Here is a 19,176-nt window from a genome sequence, read left to right as displayed (position 1 = left end):
ACGCAGCTTAGAAACCGTGGGGCTGCGCAAGCGCCAATTGCCCACTCTCACCCTTGAAATTCCCAGAAGGCCCTGCGGGGCCCCTACGCAGAGCACACCACGCCCCGAGCCCCACCCGCGCTGAAGGACGTGGAGAGCTGCCGCGCTGCATTATGGAACAGAGAGTCTACACAGGGAAGCCCGGCAGGGCACGAACTCCCAAGCGTGCTCGCGTTTACCTTGTGCCGGGGGCGGGGCAAGGAAAAAAAAAAAAAAAAAAACCACTACCAGGTTTCGTCATAAAACCGCGACAAGACAGGCGGCGCCATCTTCGAACTTGGACTTCCGGAAGGACTTTGGCGCGGGTGAGTGTACCGCAGCGGGGTGTGCGGGGGGCCAGCGATTACTCCTCCCCTTCTTTTGCAGTAGCGCTAAGACATTGGGAACCAACTCCCGACTCCGCTCTTCCCCCTGCGCTCGGCAGCCCGCCCTCCAGCCTCGGCACTCCTACAGAAAACCATGGTGTTCGCACTTCCCTCCCCACTGTGGCCAGCGAGCATCCCCCATCTACAAGCCAGGGGTCTTGCCCTCTTCCCCCACGCGGTGTTCAGCCTCGGAGCTGCTTACATTGCGTCCCTTGGACTCGGCGAACCTACAGTTTTCCTCAGTCTTAGGGAAATCGGGGTTCGCCTCCCGCACAGGCTAGTGGCGGAAGCTGCCCCCACGACCAGGACCGAGGGAGGGCGGACGGTGGTCTCTGGAGTGGTTGCGGCCCTTCTCTTCCTGCCGAATCCCGGCCTCTTCCTCGAGGAGTCTCTAACCCCGGGGGGTTGTGCCCCGCGCGCTGCAATCCCATTGGCGCAGCCAAGGGCCAGTTATGTTTCCCTGTCTGGTCCTTTTATCCCGCGGGAAGTTGGCTGGCTACTGGGGAGGACAGTGGTGGCGACTTCAGCCCCACCCGAGGTAACTCACTTTGCTGGAGAGGTGTAGGGTTTGAACAAATCCTTTCTCCCCTGGGGTGTATTGTTACACAATTTTATTTAATCTTTTGCTAACGTCACTATTTTTTGTCATCCTTATCAACTGTAGCGTTGTTTTTTTAAACTTAGTTTATTTTTGAAGTTTAAATGCATTAGTCTCTAGCAATATGAACTGAAGCCATGGGTTACCGTTTCTTATGCAAGTTAAAATGAAAACACGGCCAAATAAAAATGCTCATTTTGTACCATTAAAGTGATCTTGCATTCCACCAATTGCACCATAGGAATAATTTATGAAACAGTGTATGAGGACAGTGTGTTTAAAATAATTCCTTAGTGTTACTAATTATTTTTCTTTTGCCCTGAGGTTGAGTTGATACCCTGAAGCAGCAGGGGAACCAGACGGGTTGAGATGAAAAAACTCTTGTTTGAATTTACTAAACATTTCTTCCCTTACTGTGTGTCTAAAATTTGTATTGCATAATCCTAAATGGAAATTAAACTGCTTCTGCCTTCCATGAGAAGTGAATCCTAACAGGGATTTTTGTATGTTGAGTCAGTCAATCAACAGAGATGAAGGGTTATTGTGTTTAACTTGCACCAAGTTCTGGATACTGTAGTGAATCAGATACACAAAATCTCTATCTTATAAAACTTTTAAGTAAGATAAGTTTTCTTCTGGGTCCTATGATGTAGTGAGTAATTTGGAAGCAATATATTATGCTTTTTTTTTAGTTCTATTAAATATGTAAATGGTGTTAATGAAGCAAAAGTAGAATAATTCACTTTTAGTCTGTTACAATTAGAATATTGGTATTGTTACATTGTGAAACTTTAGGTTTTTTTCTTTTTTGGAAGTACTGGGGTTTGAACTCAGAGCCTCATTGCGTGCTAGGCAGGCACTCTAGCACTTGAGCCACTTCACCAGCCCCTTTTTTTTGTGTTGGGTTTTTTCAAGATCAGATCTTGTGAATTATTTACCTAGGCTGGCTTTCAACTGTCATCCTCCTGATCTCTGCCTCCTGAGTAGCTAGGATTACAGATGTGAGCCACCTTGCCTGTTTGTTTGTTTTTTAAGGTTTCTAAGTAGCCCAGGCTGGCCTTGAGCTGAGTTTGTGATCCTCTTGTCTCAGGCCCCTGAGTGCAGGATTATAGATGTTCAACACTACACCTGACAAAGGCCTTTAAATTTTGAAGTTTAGTCTGTTTTATAACCATAGTTAGCATAGCTATTTAAACTCAGTTTGATATTTCACTAGGTTAGTTACTGCCAATCTTTTAATGCCATAACTTCTCCATTAGAAAATTCTTTATATTGATTTATCTTCCAGTTGGTTAAATTAAGTCTTCAAGTGGATGTTTTGTTTTAGATCAGGCTGCATGTTATAATTATTTAGAAATTTGCATATTCAAAATGTCATCCTATTACCTTTACATGAATGATATCTCAGTGAAGAGTTCTCTCTATCCTGTTTATCTTCTGGCATCAAGTATTTCTGATAACTCCCAAGGCTGGCCTGATACCTTTTTTCCTTTGTAACAGACTTGTGTCTTCTGTCAAGTTGCTTGTACATGTTATCTTCTGGATTTTAGTATTTTCATTCAGATGTTGCTTGGTCTTAATGATTCTTTTTTCCTTTTTACACAGTAAGCCCTTTTGATCTGTAGACTGGGCTTTTCCTTTATTTCAGGAACGTTTTAAAATTTTTTTTTGGTAGTACTGGGGTTTGAACGTAGGACCTCACACTTGCTAGACAGGTGCTCTACCACTTGCCACTCTGTCGACCCTTTTTTGTGCTGAGTATTTTCAAGATAGGGATCTCTTGAACTATTTGCCCAAGTTGGCTTCAAATCCTGATCCTCTTGATTTCTGCCTCCTGAGTAGCTAGGATTCCAAATATGAGCCACTGGCACCTAACTTATTTTGTTTTTTATGATACAGGATCTCATTATGTAGCTCAGGCTGACCTCAAAGTGGAGACCCTTCTACCATAGTCTCCCGCATGCTGGGATTACAGGTGTGCCCCCACCATGCCCAGCTTAAAATATTTTTATTATAGGAAAATTTCTTCTGTTAAATTTTTGAAAATTATTTTCTTCTCTTTTTCCCTTTTCCTCTTTTTGAAACTAGGCTGGCCTCAACTTGAACTTGAGATCATCCTGCCTTCTGAGTGCCAGGATTACAATGTGCCACCACACTGGCCTCTGATTTTTTTTTGTTTTCCATTCCTATTTTCCCACTTCTTAAAACATAAATCACTCAGGGCTTGTGGAGTGGCTCAAGTGGTAAGCCCACCTGCCTAACAAGCGTGAAGCTCGGAGTTCAAAACATAAATCACTCCTATGTTGGCTCCCTACTTTGTCTCTTCTGTTTATGTCATCTTCTCACTAATTACCTTTCTCTCCTTTGTAGTCTATGTGGTTTTTCTCAAACCTGTCCTTCATCTCACTGCTTTTGTTTTTCCTTTAAAAAAAAAAAAAAAAGGTTATTTTTCAAACAGAGTCTTAGGGTAATTTGCCAGGCTGTGCTTAAACTTCTATCCCCTTCTTCCTGAATAGCTAAAATTACAGCCATGCACCACACCCAGCTGCTTCTCTTTTTAACAGTGTGATTTGTATTTGAGCTCCTGTAGTCTACATTTCTTTGATTCTTTTATTCTTTTCTGATGTGTGCCAGGTTACTTTTTCCCTTGCCATTGTTTTACCTCTTTGGTCTCCTTTCTTGGAATCTGTAGGGGGGGGGAGGGTGTGTGTGTGTGTGTGTGTGTGTGTGTGTGTGTGTGTGTGTGTGTGTGTGTGTGTGTGTGTGTGTGTGTGTGTGTGTGTGTGTGTAAGTGTGTGTGTAAGTATTGAAGTCTCCCCCATCCTTACCCCCTGCTTGCCACTTGAGCCAGGTTCCCAGCCCTCTAATTTATATTTTGTTTTTTGAGCTAGGGTCTCATTAATTTTGCCCAGAGTGGTCTCAGATTCTTGATCATCCTGCCTCTGCGTCCCAAGTAGCTGAGATTACAGGTGTGCAGGCTAGTTATTGAAGTTTTTTTTAGAAATTTTCTTTTTTCTGGAGCAGTTGCTTGAAAGGATACTTTTCACCTTTGTTTGTGTACTTTTTCATTCTGCTGTATCTATGCATAGGTCCTACATTGGCTCCTTTTTGCTTTTTACTTATTTTGAATGAAATAGTTCTGTCAGTGCTTCTCTTTACCAAAGAACAACATAGGTGGAGTTTCATTGACTTCTATATACCTTGCCCTGTTATATAGTATCTATAGTACATAATGGTACATTGTATCTTTAACACTTGAGTTAGAGGGTTGACTTTTGTTACAGTTTATTATCTGTTTAATCTAGCTTCTTCCAGGGAGAGGGATAGAAACTTTAATTTGTGTATTTCTTTGTTTTTGTTTTTGTTTTTGAGATGGGTCTCATGTAGATCAGGGTGGCCTTATATGCACAATCCTCCTGCCTCTGTCTCATGGGTGCTGAGATTACAGGTTTGAACCACCATGCTTACCTGAATTAGTGAGTTTCTTTTGATAATTTGTATTAGCTTTCTTTTTCACTGAGGCATTTAGGCATATGGACCTATGGAGGGTTCCTGCTGGGTTAGAACTATTTCTCCCCCTTTGTCAGAGGCAAGCAAGTTGTTTTGGCTTAAAACTGGGCCCTGCAGTCTTGTGTGTTGCTCAGATTTTGGGGTTTGTGGTCAGTTTTATTTTTGCTGATCCCCTTTGGTCTGTGGTTGCAAATCTTATTTCTTGGGTCCAAAATCCCAGAAATTTAGTCCACTCTTCAGTATGGGAAAGGTCTCTTAATGAAATAAGATGTTCTTTAATTCTCTCATGATCTTTCTGATACCACCTCCCCCACCTCATGTCAGTGTAAGATTGATGGCTGGCTTCAGAAACTTTTAGTTATTCTTAAATAAATCTGTTCTTGACTAATATTCACAGAACTGGATATTAGCTAAAGGTGTCCTCTTTCAGTTTAGTCTGAGTTTAAAATATCTGACAGTTGTTTCTCATTTTATTTTATACTTTATTGTTAGAGACAGGGTCTTGCTATATTGCCAAACTGGGCCCCAAACTCCTGGGCTCAAATGATGCTCTTGCATCAACTTTCCTAGTAGCTGGGATTATAGGTATGTGCTATCACACTGCGGGTGTGGCACCTATTCTTGATAGTCTATTTCAGGAAGTTGTGACCTTTCTTTAGATGCATAATTTTTTCTTTTTCTCTTTTTTTCATGGTGATGGGATATGTATGTGACTCATTTTATTGTTTTTCAGGGAGAAGAGTTAAATAATTGTGTATTCACTGTAATATCCTTATAAGAAAATGTATGAACTTTAAAGTTAAATAATATACATAAAACACTTGGTATGGCATTTGATACATTGAAAGTATTTAATAGATGGTAGCTTATTATTTGTTTATTATCTGCTCATCAGAATGTAAGTTCCATGAGGTCAGGGACCTTGTCTGTTTTAATTATGATGTTACCAGGTCTTAGAATAGTGCTTTTCATAGAAGGTGCTTAGTAATTATTGTTGAATGAATGATCAGGGAGTTTGGGTTTTGGCTGTGGAATGAGGAGTTAAAAGACAGGAAAAGAAAAAAGTCTGACCCTGAATAAATATCTTCTGCCTTCCACTCATTGGTATGTCTCTGTGCAGGGCAGCCATTTTGGGGGGTGCTGATGGATACCTGCGGGGTCGGCTGTGTTGCCCTGGGGGAGGCCGGCCCCGTGGGGAACATGACAGTGGTAGATTCTCCTGGACAAGATGTGCTAAACCAGCTTGATGTCAAGGGCTCCTCTGAAACAACCAGTATGGAGGCTTCCATAGAGATGTCATTACCTGCCACTTTGCCTGGATTTGAGGATTCTCCTGATGTGGCAAGGCTTCCTCTGAAGCAGGAAAACCTCTCCGGATTAGAAGAGCAAGGTATGTAATTTGTTCTCTTTTTGTCTTCTCATACTTAGCATGAAGGAGATCATAGGATCTTATAAAACTGGGTTCAGTATAATCTAGTCCAAAGACGTTTGAGCTCTGATCCCATCTCACAGACTGTATTCCTCTCTACAGATTTTTCTTCAGAGATGTCAAAGTTCTCAAAACCTAGGGCCTCACAGCCTGCCCGGAAGAGAGGTAGTAGGACACCACAAGGCCCCAAAAGGCCCCAACAGCGTAAAATTCCAGCAGCCCCTCTGGTTCCTACTCTCTTAGATCAGTCCAACCCTCTATCCACCCCCATGCCTAAGAAACGAAGTCAAAAGTCCAAGGGAGACTTACTACTGCTGAAGTTGTCAAAAGGCCTAGATCAGCCGGAGTCTCCACATCCAAAGAGGCCCCCTGAGGACTTTGAGACTCCTGCTGAGGAACGACCCCGTCGGAGGGCTGCCCAAGTGTAAGGATTGTGGGGCATAACCTGGTGGAGGGAAGGGGATGAGGTGATATGGTGGGGAAGGGGGCGGCAAATGTTGGAGAGATGGGACAACTGCTACAAGGGATCAGGTAAGCAAGATGGTGTCTGGGTTCTGGGAATGTGGGCAATCCTTTATCTCTCACTACAGCCACCTTCGTGGTATGTGTTGCTAACTTTGTATATCTAAGAGGCTTCTTTCTGCACCTCATACCCCATCACATTTTTTGTTTGTTTGTTTGTTTTGTTTTTGTTTTGAGACAGGGTCTCGTTCTGTAGCCCGGGCTGGCCTGGAACTCGTGACCCTCCCGCCTCAGCCTCCCGAGTGCTGGGATTACAGGCGTGCACCACCACACCCGGCTCTCCATCACATTTTTCACAGACTTCCCCCAGGTCTTCATTGCTATTTTACCACCCAGTATATTTCTGTATTTATGTGCCCTTCTTTCTTTTCCCTTGCCCTTTATGTCCTTTGACCTTGATAGAGTGAAAAGTGCATTAAACTTGGAGTTGGAAGACCTAGATTCAAATTCCATATTTGTTACCTGACTAATCTATGCCAAGGCACTTTAACTCTCCTAGATACCTGTTTCTTTATCTATTAAGGAGGAAAGGGAAAATAATAGCTGCTTCACAGGGTTAGTGGGAGGATCCAGTAAGATAAGAATCAAGCAAGTCTAGGGAAGTGGGCTCTCGGTTAAAGGTTTGTGAGGATGGCTCTGATTCTGCCCTATCCCACAGGGCACTTCTGTATCTTCAGGAGCTGGCTGAAGAACTCTCCACAGCCCTTCCTGCCCCAGTGTCTTGTCCTCCTAAAAGTCCCAAGGTGAGCAGCCCCACCAAACCGAAGAAGATCCGGCAGCAGGCAGCCTGTCACGGTGGAGAAGAGGCTGCTGCTGCTCGGGATGAAGACTTTGTTCTCAAGGTTGAGGCTGAAGAAGGAGAAGAAAGTGAGGCCCCAAGCGAGAGCTCATCCGACCTTGAGCCGGCAGTGCCCCGAAGCAACCCACGTGGATCCACTTCAGGGGTAACTTGAATGGGCAAGAAAGCGAATGGGGAAATTTTTAGGCAGTCAGCTTCAGCCACATCATGTAACTATGATGGTCAAAACAGGTTTTTGGTTTTTTAAAAAAAGTAACAACTTCAAAACCAGCTGAGATATTAGGGAGATTATGGGGGAAGGGTGTAGGCAACAAGAGAATTCACTGATAATTGAGCGTTCTGCACTAGGAAACACAATTGGTAGCAAAAGTTCTGCCACAGAAAGTGATGAGTGGTATACCAGGAGCACAAATGGCTAAGGCAAACGGAGGATCACTATCTGCTTAGGTTTCACAGACGAATGATAGTTGATTGGGTCTTGAAGGGTGAATAGAAGTTTGCCAGAGAGGATGGTTTTCCCAGAAGTAGAAAGTTGTAAGGGAGATCGAGGTAGAGAGGATTTCAGACTAAAATTGGTAGATGCCAACAATAACAATTGTTTTTTGTTTTGTTTTGTTTTTGGTGGGACTCAGATTTGAGCTCAGGGCATTGTTCTTGCAAAGCAGGCACTATACTGTTTGAGTCACACCTCCAGTCCATTTTGCTCTGGTTATTTTGGAGATGGGGTCTTGCAAGCTATTTGCCCAGGCAGGCCTTGAACCATAATCCTCTCAATGTCAGTTGCCCAAGTAGTTACAATAACACGTGTAAGCCACCAGTGCCCAGCAAGTTTTTCTCGGTTTTTGTTTGTTTGTTTTTTAATTATTTTGGCAGAACTGGGGTTTGAACTCGGGGCCTTGTGCTTGCCAGGCAGGCACTCTACCACTTGAGCCATGCCCCTGACCCTTTTTGCTTTATTTTTCAGGTAGGGTTGTACTCATTGCCTGGGGTCAGCCTCAGACCAAGGTCCTTCTACCTAAGCCTCCCACATAGCTGGGATTACAGATGTGTAACTGCCATGCCCAGGGTGTTTGTTGAGATGGGGTCTCACTGACTTCTTGCCTAGACCGGCCTTGAACCACAATCATTGCAGTCTCCACCTCCCAAGTAGCTGGGATTATGGGCATGAGCCATCACGCTTAATTGTTTTTTAATTGTAGTGAAATATACATAGAACTTACCATTTTGGCCATTTAAAAATACACAACTCAGTAGCCTTAATGTTATATCTATAATGTTGTACAACAGCACCATCCATTTCTAGAAATTTTCATCATCCCCAGCTGAAGCTATGTTTAACAGGTTTGTTTTTTTTAATAGTTTTATTTTCTTTTGAATTAGTATACATTAATACTAGGTGGTCAACAAAGTTTTTGTTTTTTGGCAGTATTGGAGTTTGAATTCAGGGCCTCACATTTGCAAGGCAGGCACTCTACTACTTGAGCCACTACGACAGCGCTCAACAAATTTTTTAAATAGGAAAATAACGTAGTCTGTAGGGAAATAGGTTACAGGACAATTGACAATTAGAAAAAGCTTCTAGTTATTGAGGTGAGAGATGGCAAGGTCCTCAATCAAGTGTGAAGGAAGCAGAGGTGGGGCAGACGAAGAGAGAAGTACGAGAACTAGTAGGACTTGGGAAATGAAGAGAAGAAATTGATGAGTTTCTAGCTATGTGGTGGCATTGTGGGACGTAGGTGTAAGGGGACAGAGGTCTCTTCCTTTGATGGACTTGGAAATATTTTGTAAGCTATGGGCCATCCAGTGGAGATGTCTGGTCACCAGTTGCATAGATGGGACCAGCACCTAGCTTGCCTTGAGTACAACATTTAAGGGAGCATTGAGATTGTCAGTAATCAAGTAACATATTTTGATATGGCATCTTGACAATCAGAATTAATGCAACTAATTGCATTAATTGAAACTATCAAAATTTTAAAGATAGGGACATTACTGAGGTTGAGGTTTTTTTTGTTTGTTTTTAAGACTGATTACTGAATTTCCTTTTACCTTAGACTGTAATATGGCTCAGCACAACATCATACAGGCCTAGAACTTGGAGAAAAGTTGAGACTTAGCCAAGATTATGTTTTCTGAGCTAATCAGGCATAAAGGTGGTAGTCTAAACCCTGGGACATGGGGTGAGACTATCAGGAGACAGAGATATTGAGATTATGTGTGTGTGTGTGTGTGTGTGTGTGTGTGTGTGTGTGTGGAATACTCTCCCTAACCATCAGAGGGAGAGCTTACAAAGGAATATGAGAAAGGTGGGAGGAATAGGGAGTAACTTTCCCATTGGAAGGAGTTTGAAGAAGCGTATGGGAGTTCTCTAAATCAAATGCCATGGAGATTTGAGGGAGATGAACAGAAAATAGTAGCAGAATTTGCAGCTTTGATGGAGGAAGAGCAGCAGAAGTGGAAGAGCTTGGTTGAAGCACAAATCTTTTAAGATGCTGGTAGGGCAGTGGTTAGAGACTAAGTAATGGCAAGAAAAGCAAAAGGATGGTAGTGTGCACCTGTAATTCCAGCTGCTGTGGAGATGGAATTTGAGAGGATTGTGGCTTAAGGCCAGCCAAAAGGGGAGGGAGAGCTAGCAAGACCCCCATCTCAACCAACAAGCAGCTGTGGTGGTACACACCTGTCTTTCTGGCTATGGGGGAAGGATAGGTAGGAGGATCACAGTCCCAGTCTGGGCCAGGCAAAAAATGGGGGACCCTTTCTGAAAAATAACTAAAGCAAAAAGGGCTGGGGATGTGGCTCACGTAATAGAGTGCCTGCTTAGCAAGTGAGGCTCTGAATTCATACCCCATCCAAAAACAAAAAAAAAAGGTGCCAGTGGCTTATGCCTGTAATGATAGCTGCTCAAAGGCAGAGATTAGGAGGATCACAGTTTGAAGCCAGCAAATAGTTCATGAAACCCTATCTTGAAAAAAAAAATCACAAAAAAGGGCTTGTGGAGTGGCTCAAGGTGTAGGCCCTGAGTTCAAACCCCAGTACTGCAAAAAAAAAAAAAAAAGTAAAAATTGGGAAAGAAAGCTGTCATCTGAGACCATCTCCAGCTTAGAAAATTCTCTCCCTTATATTTTCTTCAATTTGATCCTCAGAAGCAGAAGTCACACTGCCGGGGCATGGCTCCCAATGGCTTACCCAATTACATCATGGCTCCTGTTTGGAAGTGCCTCCACCTCACCAAGGACCTGTGAGACTTGGGGACTGGGACTGGGGGAAAAGGGGTGGTGGAGGAATGCAAGGGAGTCTAGAAAAAGAGAAGCACTCACAGGTACAGCACCACAGTGATTACTAAATGAATACTCCAAAGGCAAGCGGTCCATAACTCTTTAATTAAAGTGATATGAAATGGAAAGTTCTGCTTCTCAGTTGTACTAACCACATTTCAAGTGCTGGCAGTGGCTGGCATGTTGAACAGCACAGAACACAGGTCCTTTCTACCCTTGCAGAAAGTTTGATTAGACAGCACTGCTACAGAATCTCTCTGCTTCTCCATTGATGCTAATTCTGTCTCCCCAGCCGAGAACAGCAGCATTCATTCTGGGAGTTTGCTGAATGGATTCCTGTAGCCTGGAAGTGGCAATTGTTATCTGAACTGTAAGTTCAAATGACATCTCTGACGCTTAGGAGGGGTGACAGAAGAATAACAGGATTCTAAGTGGGGCTGGAGACTTGGCTCAAGTGATAGAATCCCTGTCTGGCAAGTGCGAGGCTCTGAGTTCAAACCCCAGGACTGCAAAAAAAAAAAAAACCAAAAAAAAAACTCTAGGTGTATAGTGGGAATCCTGGGATGGGTGAAACTCTTCCAAATCCAGGCTGTTTGCTTTGCCTTCCCCCAGTGAAGCAGCTCCCTACCTGCCCCAGGAGGAGAAGTCTCCACTGTTTTCTGTGCAGCGTGAAGGGCTTCCTGAGGATGGCACGCTCTATCGCATAAACAGGTGAAGTTTTTTGATTCTAGGAGACAGAAATAGGAAAAAAGAATGTTGAAAGAGATGACAGTTTAGTCCTGTCCTTTCTCTGATGCTGAACTGGTTGTTTCCAAGAACACGCGCTCCAACTAGAGCTGGTCAACCCTCTGTAATTTGTAGTGCTCAGCTCTGTATACTGGACTGAAGGAAGCTAGAGAGAGTTAGGGTTAGCAAGGTAACATGTACTTAGCTCTTGAGATGACGTTGCAGTAAGCCTGAATGAACAGCCTTGTATTGTTGAAGACGAGCTGGAGCTAGTCAGGCTTTGGGAAGGAAAGGAGAGAGATACAAAAGATGGCTAAGCACTGCTCTCACCTGTAGTCCATTCTTGGTTTTCAGGCCCTTCTTAAGCTAGGTCATACACACTCCAAGTGATGCTCCTAATCCTCCTGATCTTTAATTAATGTCTGTCTTTGTCCCATCTTTTGACTTTTCTCTAGGTTTAGCTCCATCACAGCACATCCAGAGCGCTGGGACGTGTCCTTCTTCACAGGGGGGCCACTCTGGGCTCTGGATTGGTGCCCAGTGCCGGAGGGGTCAGCAGCCTCGCAGTATGTGGCCCTTTTCTCCAGCCCTGACATGAATGAGACCCACCCACTGAGCCAGCTTCACTCAGGCCCTGGGCTGCTGCAGCTCTGGGGTCTTGGAACCTTGCAGCAAGAAAGCTGGTGAGGTGGGGCTGGGACACTGCCGTGGGCAGGTGGACAAAGGAGAGAAGACTGGGGGTGGGGAAGGGCTTCAACTGGGCTGAAACAAGGGGAGTGGAACTCCAACGTCACTAGGCCTCTCCTTCCTACCCACTGTCCGCACCTGCTTTCTCTCTCCAGTCCTGGCAACAGGGCCCACTTTGTCTATGGGATTGCTTGTGACCATGGCTGTATCTGGGACCTCAAGTTCTGCCCCAGTGGAGCATGGGAACTTCCAGAAACCCTTCGGAAGGTATATCCCAGTTGACTGTGGGATGGCTCTGGGAGTTCTCAGCATTGGAGGAAGGAAGGTTGGAGTGAAGTGGATAGTTTTTCCAGAAATTCCACGTCATATTTTCAGGGACCAGAACCTCAGAGGTTTTCTGAGAGGCACCTGCAGGCAGGAAGCCTCAGCACAGATCTGGTCTCACCCTTTAGGCTCCTCTTCTGCCCCGGTTGGGTCTCTTGGCTCTTGCCTGCTCAGATGGGAAGGTGCTGCTGTTCAGTCTGCCACATCCTGAGGCCCTGCTGGCTCAGCAGCCCCCAGGTGAGTAGCACAGCAAGGAGAATGGTGTTGCAGTCACGGTGGACAGAGCTTGCCAGGGCCCATCTTCAGCACAAAGCCTTAGTCATGCCCACAACCTGCATTGTGACTTGTTGGTTCTTGAGCTTGGGCTCTTTCTTTTACAGGTTTATAACTGCACTGTTTTAACCCTTTAGCTTTTATTCCCCCCTTCTTTATTCTTCTGCTGTGCCTGCATGCCCTTTTCCCTCTTGGTGCCCTCATAATTGGCTTTGGAAGGAGCTGCTGTGGGCTGCGGCTGACAGATGGAATTCATCTTCCCTACCCTACTCTCATTCTCCCAATCCTGATCTTGGTCCCTCCTCCCATCACCACCACACATATATACAGATGTATACATACTATCTCTCTGTTGTGAGGAGAGGGAGAGAGTTAAAGTTCAAGGGAGCAAGAAAAGAGAGGTATCGGGGAAAGGCAGCGCCTGTATATTGGATGTATTCATTTTTCAGCAGTACTAAGTATTTCAGTTCTTATTTTCAGAGTTTAAGCTTTGGTAAGTCCTGTATTTGGTGGTTTGGTGAAGGAGGGAAGTGAGGAAATGAAGACAGTATAATGATTCCTTCAGGAAGTCTGGCTATAAAGGGGGACAAATAACTGAGGGTAGTAGCTGAGGTGAATAAGGGGAAAAGGAAGGTATGTTTGTCTATTTGTAGAGGAGACAATAGGATATGGTTACGTGGGAATATAGGAATGATCCAGTAGGGAAAGAGCAAGTGGACAATGCAAGAGAAAGGATAACCAAATGAGCAAAGTTCTAGAAACTAAAAGAATGAGAAGAGAACAGGGTCAGGGGATTAGCTGTTCTGATAGGAGGAAGGGTAGTATCAGGTATAACAAAAGGAAAGACAATGAGGACAGAGGTAGGATCAGGAATGTGATGGTGAAGGGATACAGACTTTCAGCAAAGTATGAAAGAAGGTGGATGTGAGGTCATCATCTTAGAATAAGGCCTGATTAAGAGCTCAGGCCTTGGATCCAAAGCATCAGCTACTGTTCTTCCTTTGCAGATGCGATGAAGCCTGCCATCTATAAGGTGAGTGAGGAACCTACTACCTTAGCTGAGGCTCGCATCTTCTTAGAGCCTTCCTTACAAACTCCACAGTGAGTCATCTTCTGCTTCTGAAAAGTCCCCCCTCCTGCTGGATTAAAACTGACTCTAGCCTTTGTTCCAACAGCAGGGAACCCCTTAACCATAGTCTCATTTTTTTGTTCCTGCAGGTACAATGTGTAGCAACCCTTCAAGTGGGTTCTATGCAAGCTTCAGACCCCTCTGAGTGTGGTCAGTGCCTTAGCCTGGCCTGGATGCCTACCAGGCCCCACCACCACCTGGCTGCTGGATACTATAATGGTAAAAATCAAAATAAAACATAAGGAGCTATTGCTCTTTAAACCTTTTATATATGCTTGGGGGGGGGTGTTGTTTGTTTTTTTATTGTTACTGAGGTTTGAACTCAGGGCCTCACAGTTGCTAAGCAGGTGCTCTACCACCTGAGCCGCTCCACCAGTCATTTTTTGTGTTGGGTATTTTCAAGATAGGGTCTTCCAAACGATTTGCCTGGTACTGTCTTTGAACCTCAGTCCTTCTGATCTCTGCCTCCCACATAGCTAGGATTAAAGCATAAGCCACCAGCACCCAGCTGTGTGCTTGTTTCTTCTTTTGGTTCAGAACTATATTATAGTTACAAATATTCAAGCAGTGTAAAAAACAAAGAAGAAATAAGTCACTAGAATTTTTCTACTGAGAAAAAAAAAATATGAGTAGATGAAGGACTAGATGGTGGTGCTCAAGGCCGTGGATTCCATCCCCAACACCACAAAAGAAAAAAAAAAAAGTAGATGGAAGCCAGGTGTGATAGTGCACACTTATAATCCCAGCACTATGAGGGCTGAGGTAAAAGGATTGCAGGTTCAAAGCCAGCCTGGGCTACATCATAAGACTCTATCTCAATGAAGGAAAAAATCTTGGCATGGTAGTATATACCTGTAATCCCAGCACTTGGGGAGGTGTGGAGTAAGGAGGGTCAATATTCAAGGCCAGCTTCGGCTACATAGGGAGACCCTGTCTCACAAAAAAGAGTTGGGTATCAATGGCTGACGCCTGTAGTCCTAGCTACTCAGGAGGCAGAGATCAGGAGAATCTTGGTTCAAAGCCAGCCCAGACAAATAGTTTGGGAAGACCCTCTTGAAAATATCCAACATCAAACAGGGCTGGTGGAGTGGCTCGGGTGGTAGAGCACCTACCTAACAAGCTCAAGGCCCTGAGTTCACACCCTAGTACTACCAAAAAAAAAAAAAAAAAAAAGAAGAGTAAATGGACATAATTTCAAGATTGAAGGAAAAAAGGAATTTTATGAGATCATACTATATATGCTATTTAAAATGTAAAGGCATTAAATTTAATTATGCTTAAATTTTATAGAAAAAAAGAGAAAAACTGGAAGATTAACAACTAAGCTCTTAAATGTTCTTTTAAGATTTAAAAAGAATAACATTAAGCAGTTGGAATTATTAGGGTTTTTTTTGTTTTGTTTTGTTTGTTTTTGGTGGTAATGGGGTTTGAAATAAGGGCCGCACACTTGTTAGGCAGGCGCTCTACCACTTGAGCCACTCCACTGGCCCTGTTTTTGTTTTGGGTATTTTTTGAGATATGGTCGGTTTTTGCCCAGGCTGGCCTCGAACTCTTTGTCTTCCTGATTGCTGAAATTATAGATGTACCCCCACCACCACATACAGCTGGGTTTTTGTTTTGTTTTTTTTTATTATCTCTGATTCAGTAGGGAGTAGAGGCTACTAGGCACATTCAGCCTATCAACTGCATGTCCAGCACTAAGCTACTACTTTTTGGCTGATGAGAATTGGAGCTAAAATGTCCAATTGAGTAAACAGTGGAGGGAGTATTGAGTAGTTAATCATAATCCCCATTTTTTTTTATTATAGTTTGGATCTGAGTATAGAAGACAGAGGTCCTCAGAGTGCAGAGAAAAAAATGAAAACAAACAATTGAGAACTTGCCTGTAATGCTTACATATTCTATCCCTACTTCAGGCATGGTGGTTTTCTGGAACCTTCCCACTAACTCACCTCTGCAACGGATACGGCTCCCTGATGGCTCCTTAAAGCTGTACCCCTTCCAGTGTTTCCTAGCCCATGACCAGGCTGTGCGTACAATTCAATGGTGCAAAGCAAACAGGTACAGAATAAGAAACATGAGGAGTGAGAAGGTGAAGACTAGGACAGGCTGACTCTTCCATATTTATTCTGATTTGATCTTCTCCCATCTTTCCAGTCATTTCCTAGTCTCTGCAGGAAGCGACCGAAAAATCAAATTCTGGGATCTTCGACGACCTTATGAACCAATAAACTGTATCAAACGCTTCTTGAGTACAGAGCTGGCTTGGCTGCTCCCCTACAATGGTGTCACTGTGGCTCAGGACAACTGCTATGCCTCGTACGGCAAGATGGAAACAGCAGCTCTGGGGATAGGCCCTAAGGGTGGGGGGTACAAAGCGTGCCAGATTATTTGGGGCAGAAGAGGGTTGAGTTGGTTCACTGAGGTAGTTTGAATTCTGGGAGAAATTGGGGAGAAGAAATTAATCTTGGAAAAAGGAAGTTTTATTTTCTTTCTCTTTCTCATACAGTTATGGACTCTGTGGAATTCATTATATTGATGCTGGCTACCTTGGTTTCAAAGCCTACTTCACTGCTCCTCGAAAAGGCACTGTCTGGGTGAGACTTTGTCTTTTCTACAATTTTAATTACATAGGAAAATGGTCATTTACTTAACTGTTTGTAGTCAGGAATAGGAAGTAGCTTTGGGTAGAAGACAGGTGTGTGGTAACTGTAACATGGGTTATGATAAATTCATTTTTGTGTGTGTCTTCATTCTTAAACTGTGTAGTAAAATCTCTCTTCTTATTAGAGTCTTTCAGGATCCGACTGGCTTGGGACAGTAGCTGCAGGAGATATATCTGGGGAGCTTATCGCAGCTATATTGCCTGATATGGCATCGAACCCAATAAATGTCAAGAGACCTGCAGAGCGAAGATTTGTAAGTATATGAACATCTAATGGAAGTATCATCTGTTGGATACTAATCCACATGCCCTGCCAACCCCTGGTAGAATACAAATTAGTACTCATTCTTGCAGCCCTGACACTGTCCCTAAAAAACCTGCAAAGAATTTTGTATCATCTTTCCTACCATGATGTAACTGAGTATATATTTAAAAATACTGCTTTCTTCTATCTTTAAGACTTTGCTGCCCCAAACCAGTTTCCTTTTTGCTTTTGTTTTGTGTTCAGTATTATAAAACCTAATCTTGTGGTCTCCTTTCTAGCCTATCTATAAAGCAGATCTGATCCCATATCAGGACAGTCCTGAAGGTCAAGAGTACTCTTCTGCTTCATCTGGGGCCCCCAACCCTCCCAAAGCTAAAACATATACTGAAACTATCAACCATCACTACTTGCTTTTTCAAGACACAGATTTGGTAAGTTGAGGCTAGGAGAATGGAGGTAGTATTAGAAATCTTTGGTCCTTGTACAGTAGGGAATCCTAAGGAGTTCTAGCACAAAGATGTAAAACTAAGTAGCTGGTCTCTCTCTCCCCATTTTACTTCTCCCCAGAGTTCCTTCCACAATCTGCTCCGTAGAGAACCAATGCTGCGCATGCAGGAGGGTGAGGGACATTCTCAGCTTTGCCTGGATAGGCTGCAGCTTGAGGCTATTCATAAGGTAAGAACCTTTTCTCGTCGTCTCTGCCCTCCACTCATTTTCCCCCAACTCTAGGCCTGAAATGGGAGATGAAAAGGCAGAATTGGCTAAGGAGGAAAAGCAGCTTTGGCAACCTCCAGAGCATGGTAGACATACCTCATTTTTGGCTTCTCATTCCTACCTCTCTGACCTAGTCATGGTCCTGTGCTACCTCTGTTTTTGTTTGTGCAGCTAGGAGTCACCCTAAAACACCATCCTTAAGCCTCTCTGGTTTCCTGTTTCTCTTTACAGGTACGTTTCAGCCCAAACCTGGACTCCTATGGATGGCTGGTATCTGGGGGGCAGTCAGGGCTGGTTCGGATCCATTTTGTCCGTGGACTCACCTCCCCATTGGGCCACCGTATACAGCTTGAAAGCCAAGCCCACTTCAGTGCTATGTTCCACCCATCCTTCCCAACTGAAGGGCTGGGTTTCCCTCCAGCCAGCCATTGCCTTCTGCCCAATCCCTAGTCTTGGTCCACACAGGACCCTTGGAATGAAGTCCACCAAGAACAAATGGCCTCCATGCACAGAGCCATAGGAACTGGGCCCTTTCTGGACAGTGATGGTGCCAGGCCTGGATCTTTAGGCCTACCTCCCCAGGACTCCTTAAATCTTTCTCTTTCCACAGACTTATGGTCATAGCCTCCTGCGGGTAGGGGGGCTCTCCCTCCACAACAAGTCCTTTACCTAAAACCATGGCTCACAAGAAACACTCAGGCCTCACCTAGGCTTGGGAATCAAATTGCTCATATTGAGCATATTGTGAAGTGGGTAAAGCTAAGTAAAGGTACTGGGTGTTTTTGAGACCACTTGTGAGTGGGTGTTTGGAGAATTGGAAAGAGTATCTGCATGAAGGCTCCTATTTCCAGGATCCAATGTTACTGCCTTCCCAAACTTCCTCTTTAAAGTTACCAACACACAGGCCCAACAGGGGTGACAGTAATTTATTGGACTAAAGCTGCTTATAGATCTTCCTTTACTGAGGAACACCACAAACACCCTATAGAACAGTGGTTTAGCTCTTAGTTGCCCCTGCTTTTGAAATATTCCCAGTCACTGGTCATTTGACCCTACTTGAACACTCTTAGCAGTAGTGTTTTAAAAATCTTCCTTTAAAGCTGGGCATGGTGGCACATGCCTGTAGTCCCAGCACTCAGGAGGCTGAGGCAGGAGGATCATGAGTTTGAGGCCAGCCGGGGCTACATAGTGAGACCCTGACTCATAAAACCAAAAACAAAAACAAAAAAATCTTCATTTATATCAAGTTAGAGTATACCTCTATTAATTTTATTCCTGGGTGTTAGGAAACCTAGTTATTCTTCCCTGTGATTGCCCTTTTAAGTAGTTACAAGAGCTATCATGTGTTTCCCAAGTCTTTTTATCCTTTAGATTAAATATCTTCAGTTATTTCAACCATTTTACACGTCATGATTTCTGATCCTTTATGACAATGGTCACATTGTTGACTTATTAAACATGTTTGTTTAAACTACGTATAGGAAGTGTTCAGAACCCAAGTATAGTAATGTATTGTTATCTTGTCCTCTTGTGGGATGCTACACACTCACCATGACTACGATACTCTTCCTGAAGCACAGGCAGATCCCAGTGGTGCGGGGCTGGAGGGAAGTAGTTAGTTTACCTCAGGAAACAGAAAAGCAACAACAACAACAAAAAGCAGGCAGCTAGCTCCATCTTGGAGAAGATAGAGATTAGTTTGGCGTCTGCCTGGAAAAAGAAAATAAAAACTGGCACTCTAGACTGGTCAGATGCCCGGCTGGGAACAGTATTCTGTCTCTAATGCAGGCAGTTTATCATTATATCAAAATCTTCAAGAAGAGAAGCAAGTAGTTGGTCCCCCAAGCAGTGGGACC

The 19,176-nt window shown here is 43.9% G+C and overlaps 1 protein-coding gene across 1 annotated transcript in view; it reads left to right on the top strand.

Annotated features, from left to right (window-relative positions):
* The first annotated feature begins 956 nt into the window (after positions 1 to 956).
* Gtf3c2 (general transcription factor IIIC subunit 2) overlaps positions 957 to 19,176 on the top strand; it is a 30,731-nt gene continuing 12,511 nt past the window's right edge. Inside the window, exons 1-19 of the mRNA XM_074049011.1 lie at positions 957 to 5,902; positions 6,044 to 6,365; positions 7,122 to 7,407; positions 10,406 to 10,500; positions 10,830 to 10,907; positions 11,150 to 11,248; positions 11,719 to 11,946; positions 12,106 to 12,217; positions 12,403 to 12,511; positions 13,555 to 13,580; positions 13,766 to 13,895; positions 15,593 to 15,737; positions 15,834 to 15,995; positions 16,186 to 16,273; positions 16,467 to 16,595; positions 16,885 to 17,037; positions 17,174 to 17,281; positions 17,552 to 17,769; positions 17,945 to 17,954. Of these exons, the coding sequence (XP_073905112.1) occupies positions 5,656 to 5,902; positions 6,044 to 6,365; positions 7,122 to 7,407; positions 10,406 to 10,500; positions 10,830 to 10,907; positions 11,150 to 11,248; positions 11,719 to 11,946; positions 12,106 to 12,217; positions 12,403 to 12,511; positions 13,555 to 13,580; positions 13,766 to 13,895; positions 15,593 to 15,737; positions 15,834 to 15,995; positions 16,186 to 16,273; positions 16,467 to 16,595; positions 16,885 to 17,037; positions 17,174 to 17,281; positions 17,552 to 17,769; positions 17,945 to 17,954 (2,745 nt within the window). The 5' untranslated portion in view covers positions 957 to 5,655. The remainder of the gene's footprint in view (positions 5,903 to 6,043; positions 6,366 to 7,121; positions 7,408 to 10,405; positions 10,501 to 10,829; positions 10,908 to 11,149; positions 11,249 to 11,718; positions 11,947 to 12,105; positions 12,218 to 12,402; positions 12,512 to 13,554; positions 13,581 to 13,765; positions 13,896 to 15,592; positions 15,738 to 15,833; positions 15,996 to 16,185; positions 16,274 to 16,466; positions 16,596 to 16,884; positions 17,038 to 17,173; positions 17,282 to 17,551; positions 17,770 to 17,944; positions 17,955 to 19,176) is intronic.

The sequence above is a fragment of the Castor canadensis genome, chromosome 12 (genome assembly GCF_047511655.1).
Source record: "Castor canadensis chromosome 12, mCasCan1.hap1v2, whole genome shotgun sequence".
Taxonomy (NCBI): Eukaryota; Metazoa; Chordata; class Mammalia; order Rodentia; family Castoridae; genus Castor; species Castor canadensis.
This window is presented reverse-complemented; position numbering and strand designations above follow the sequence as displayed.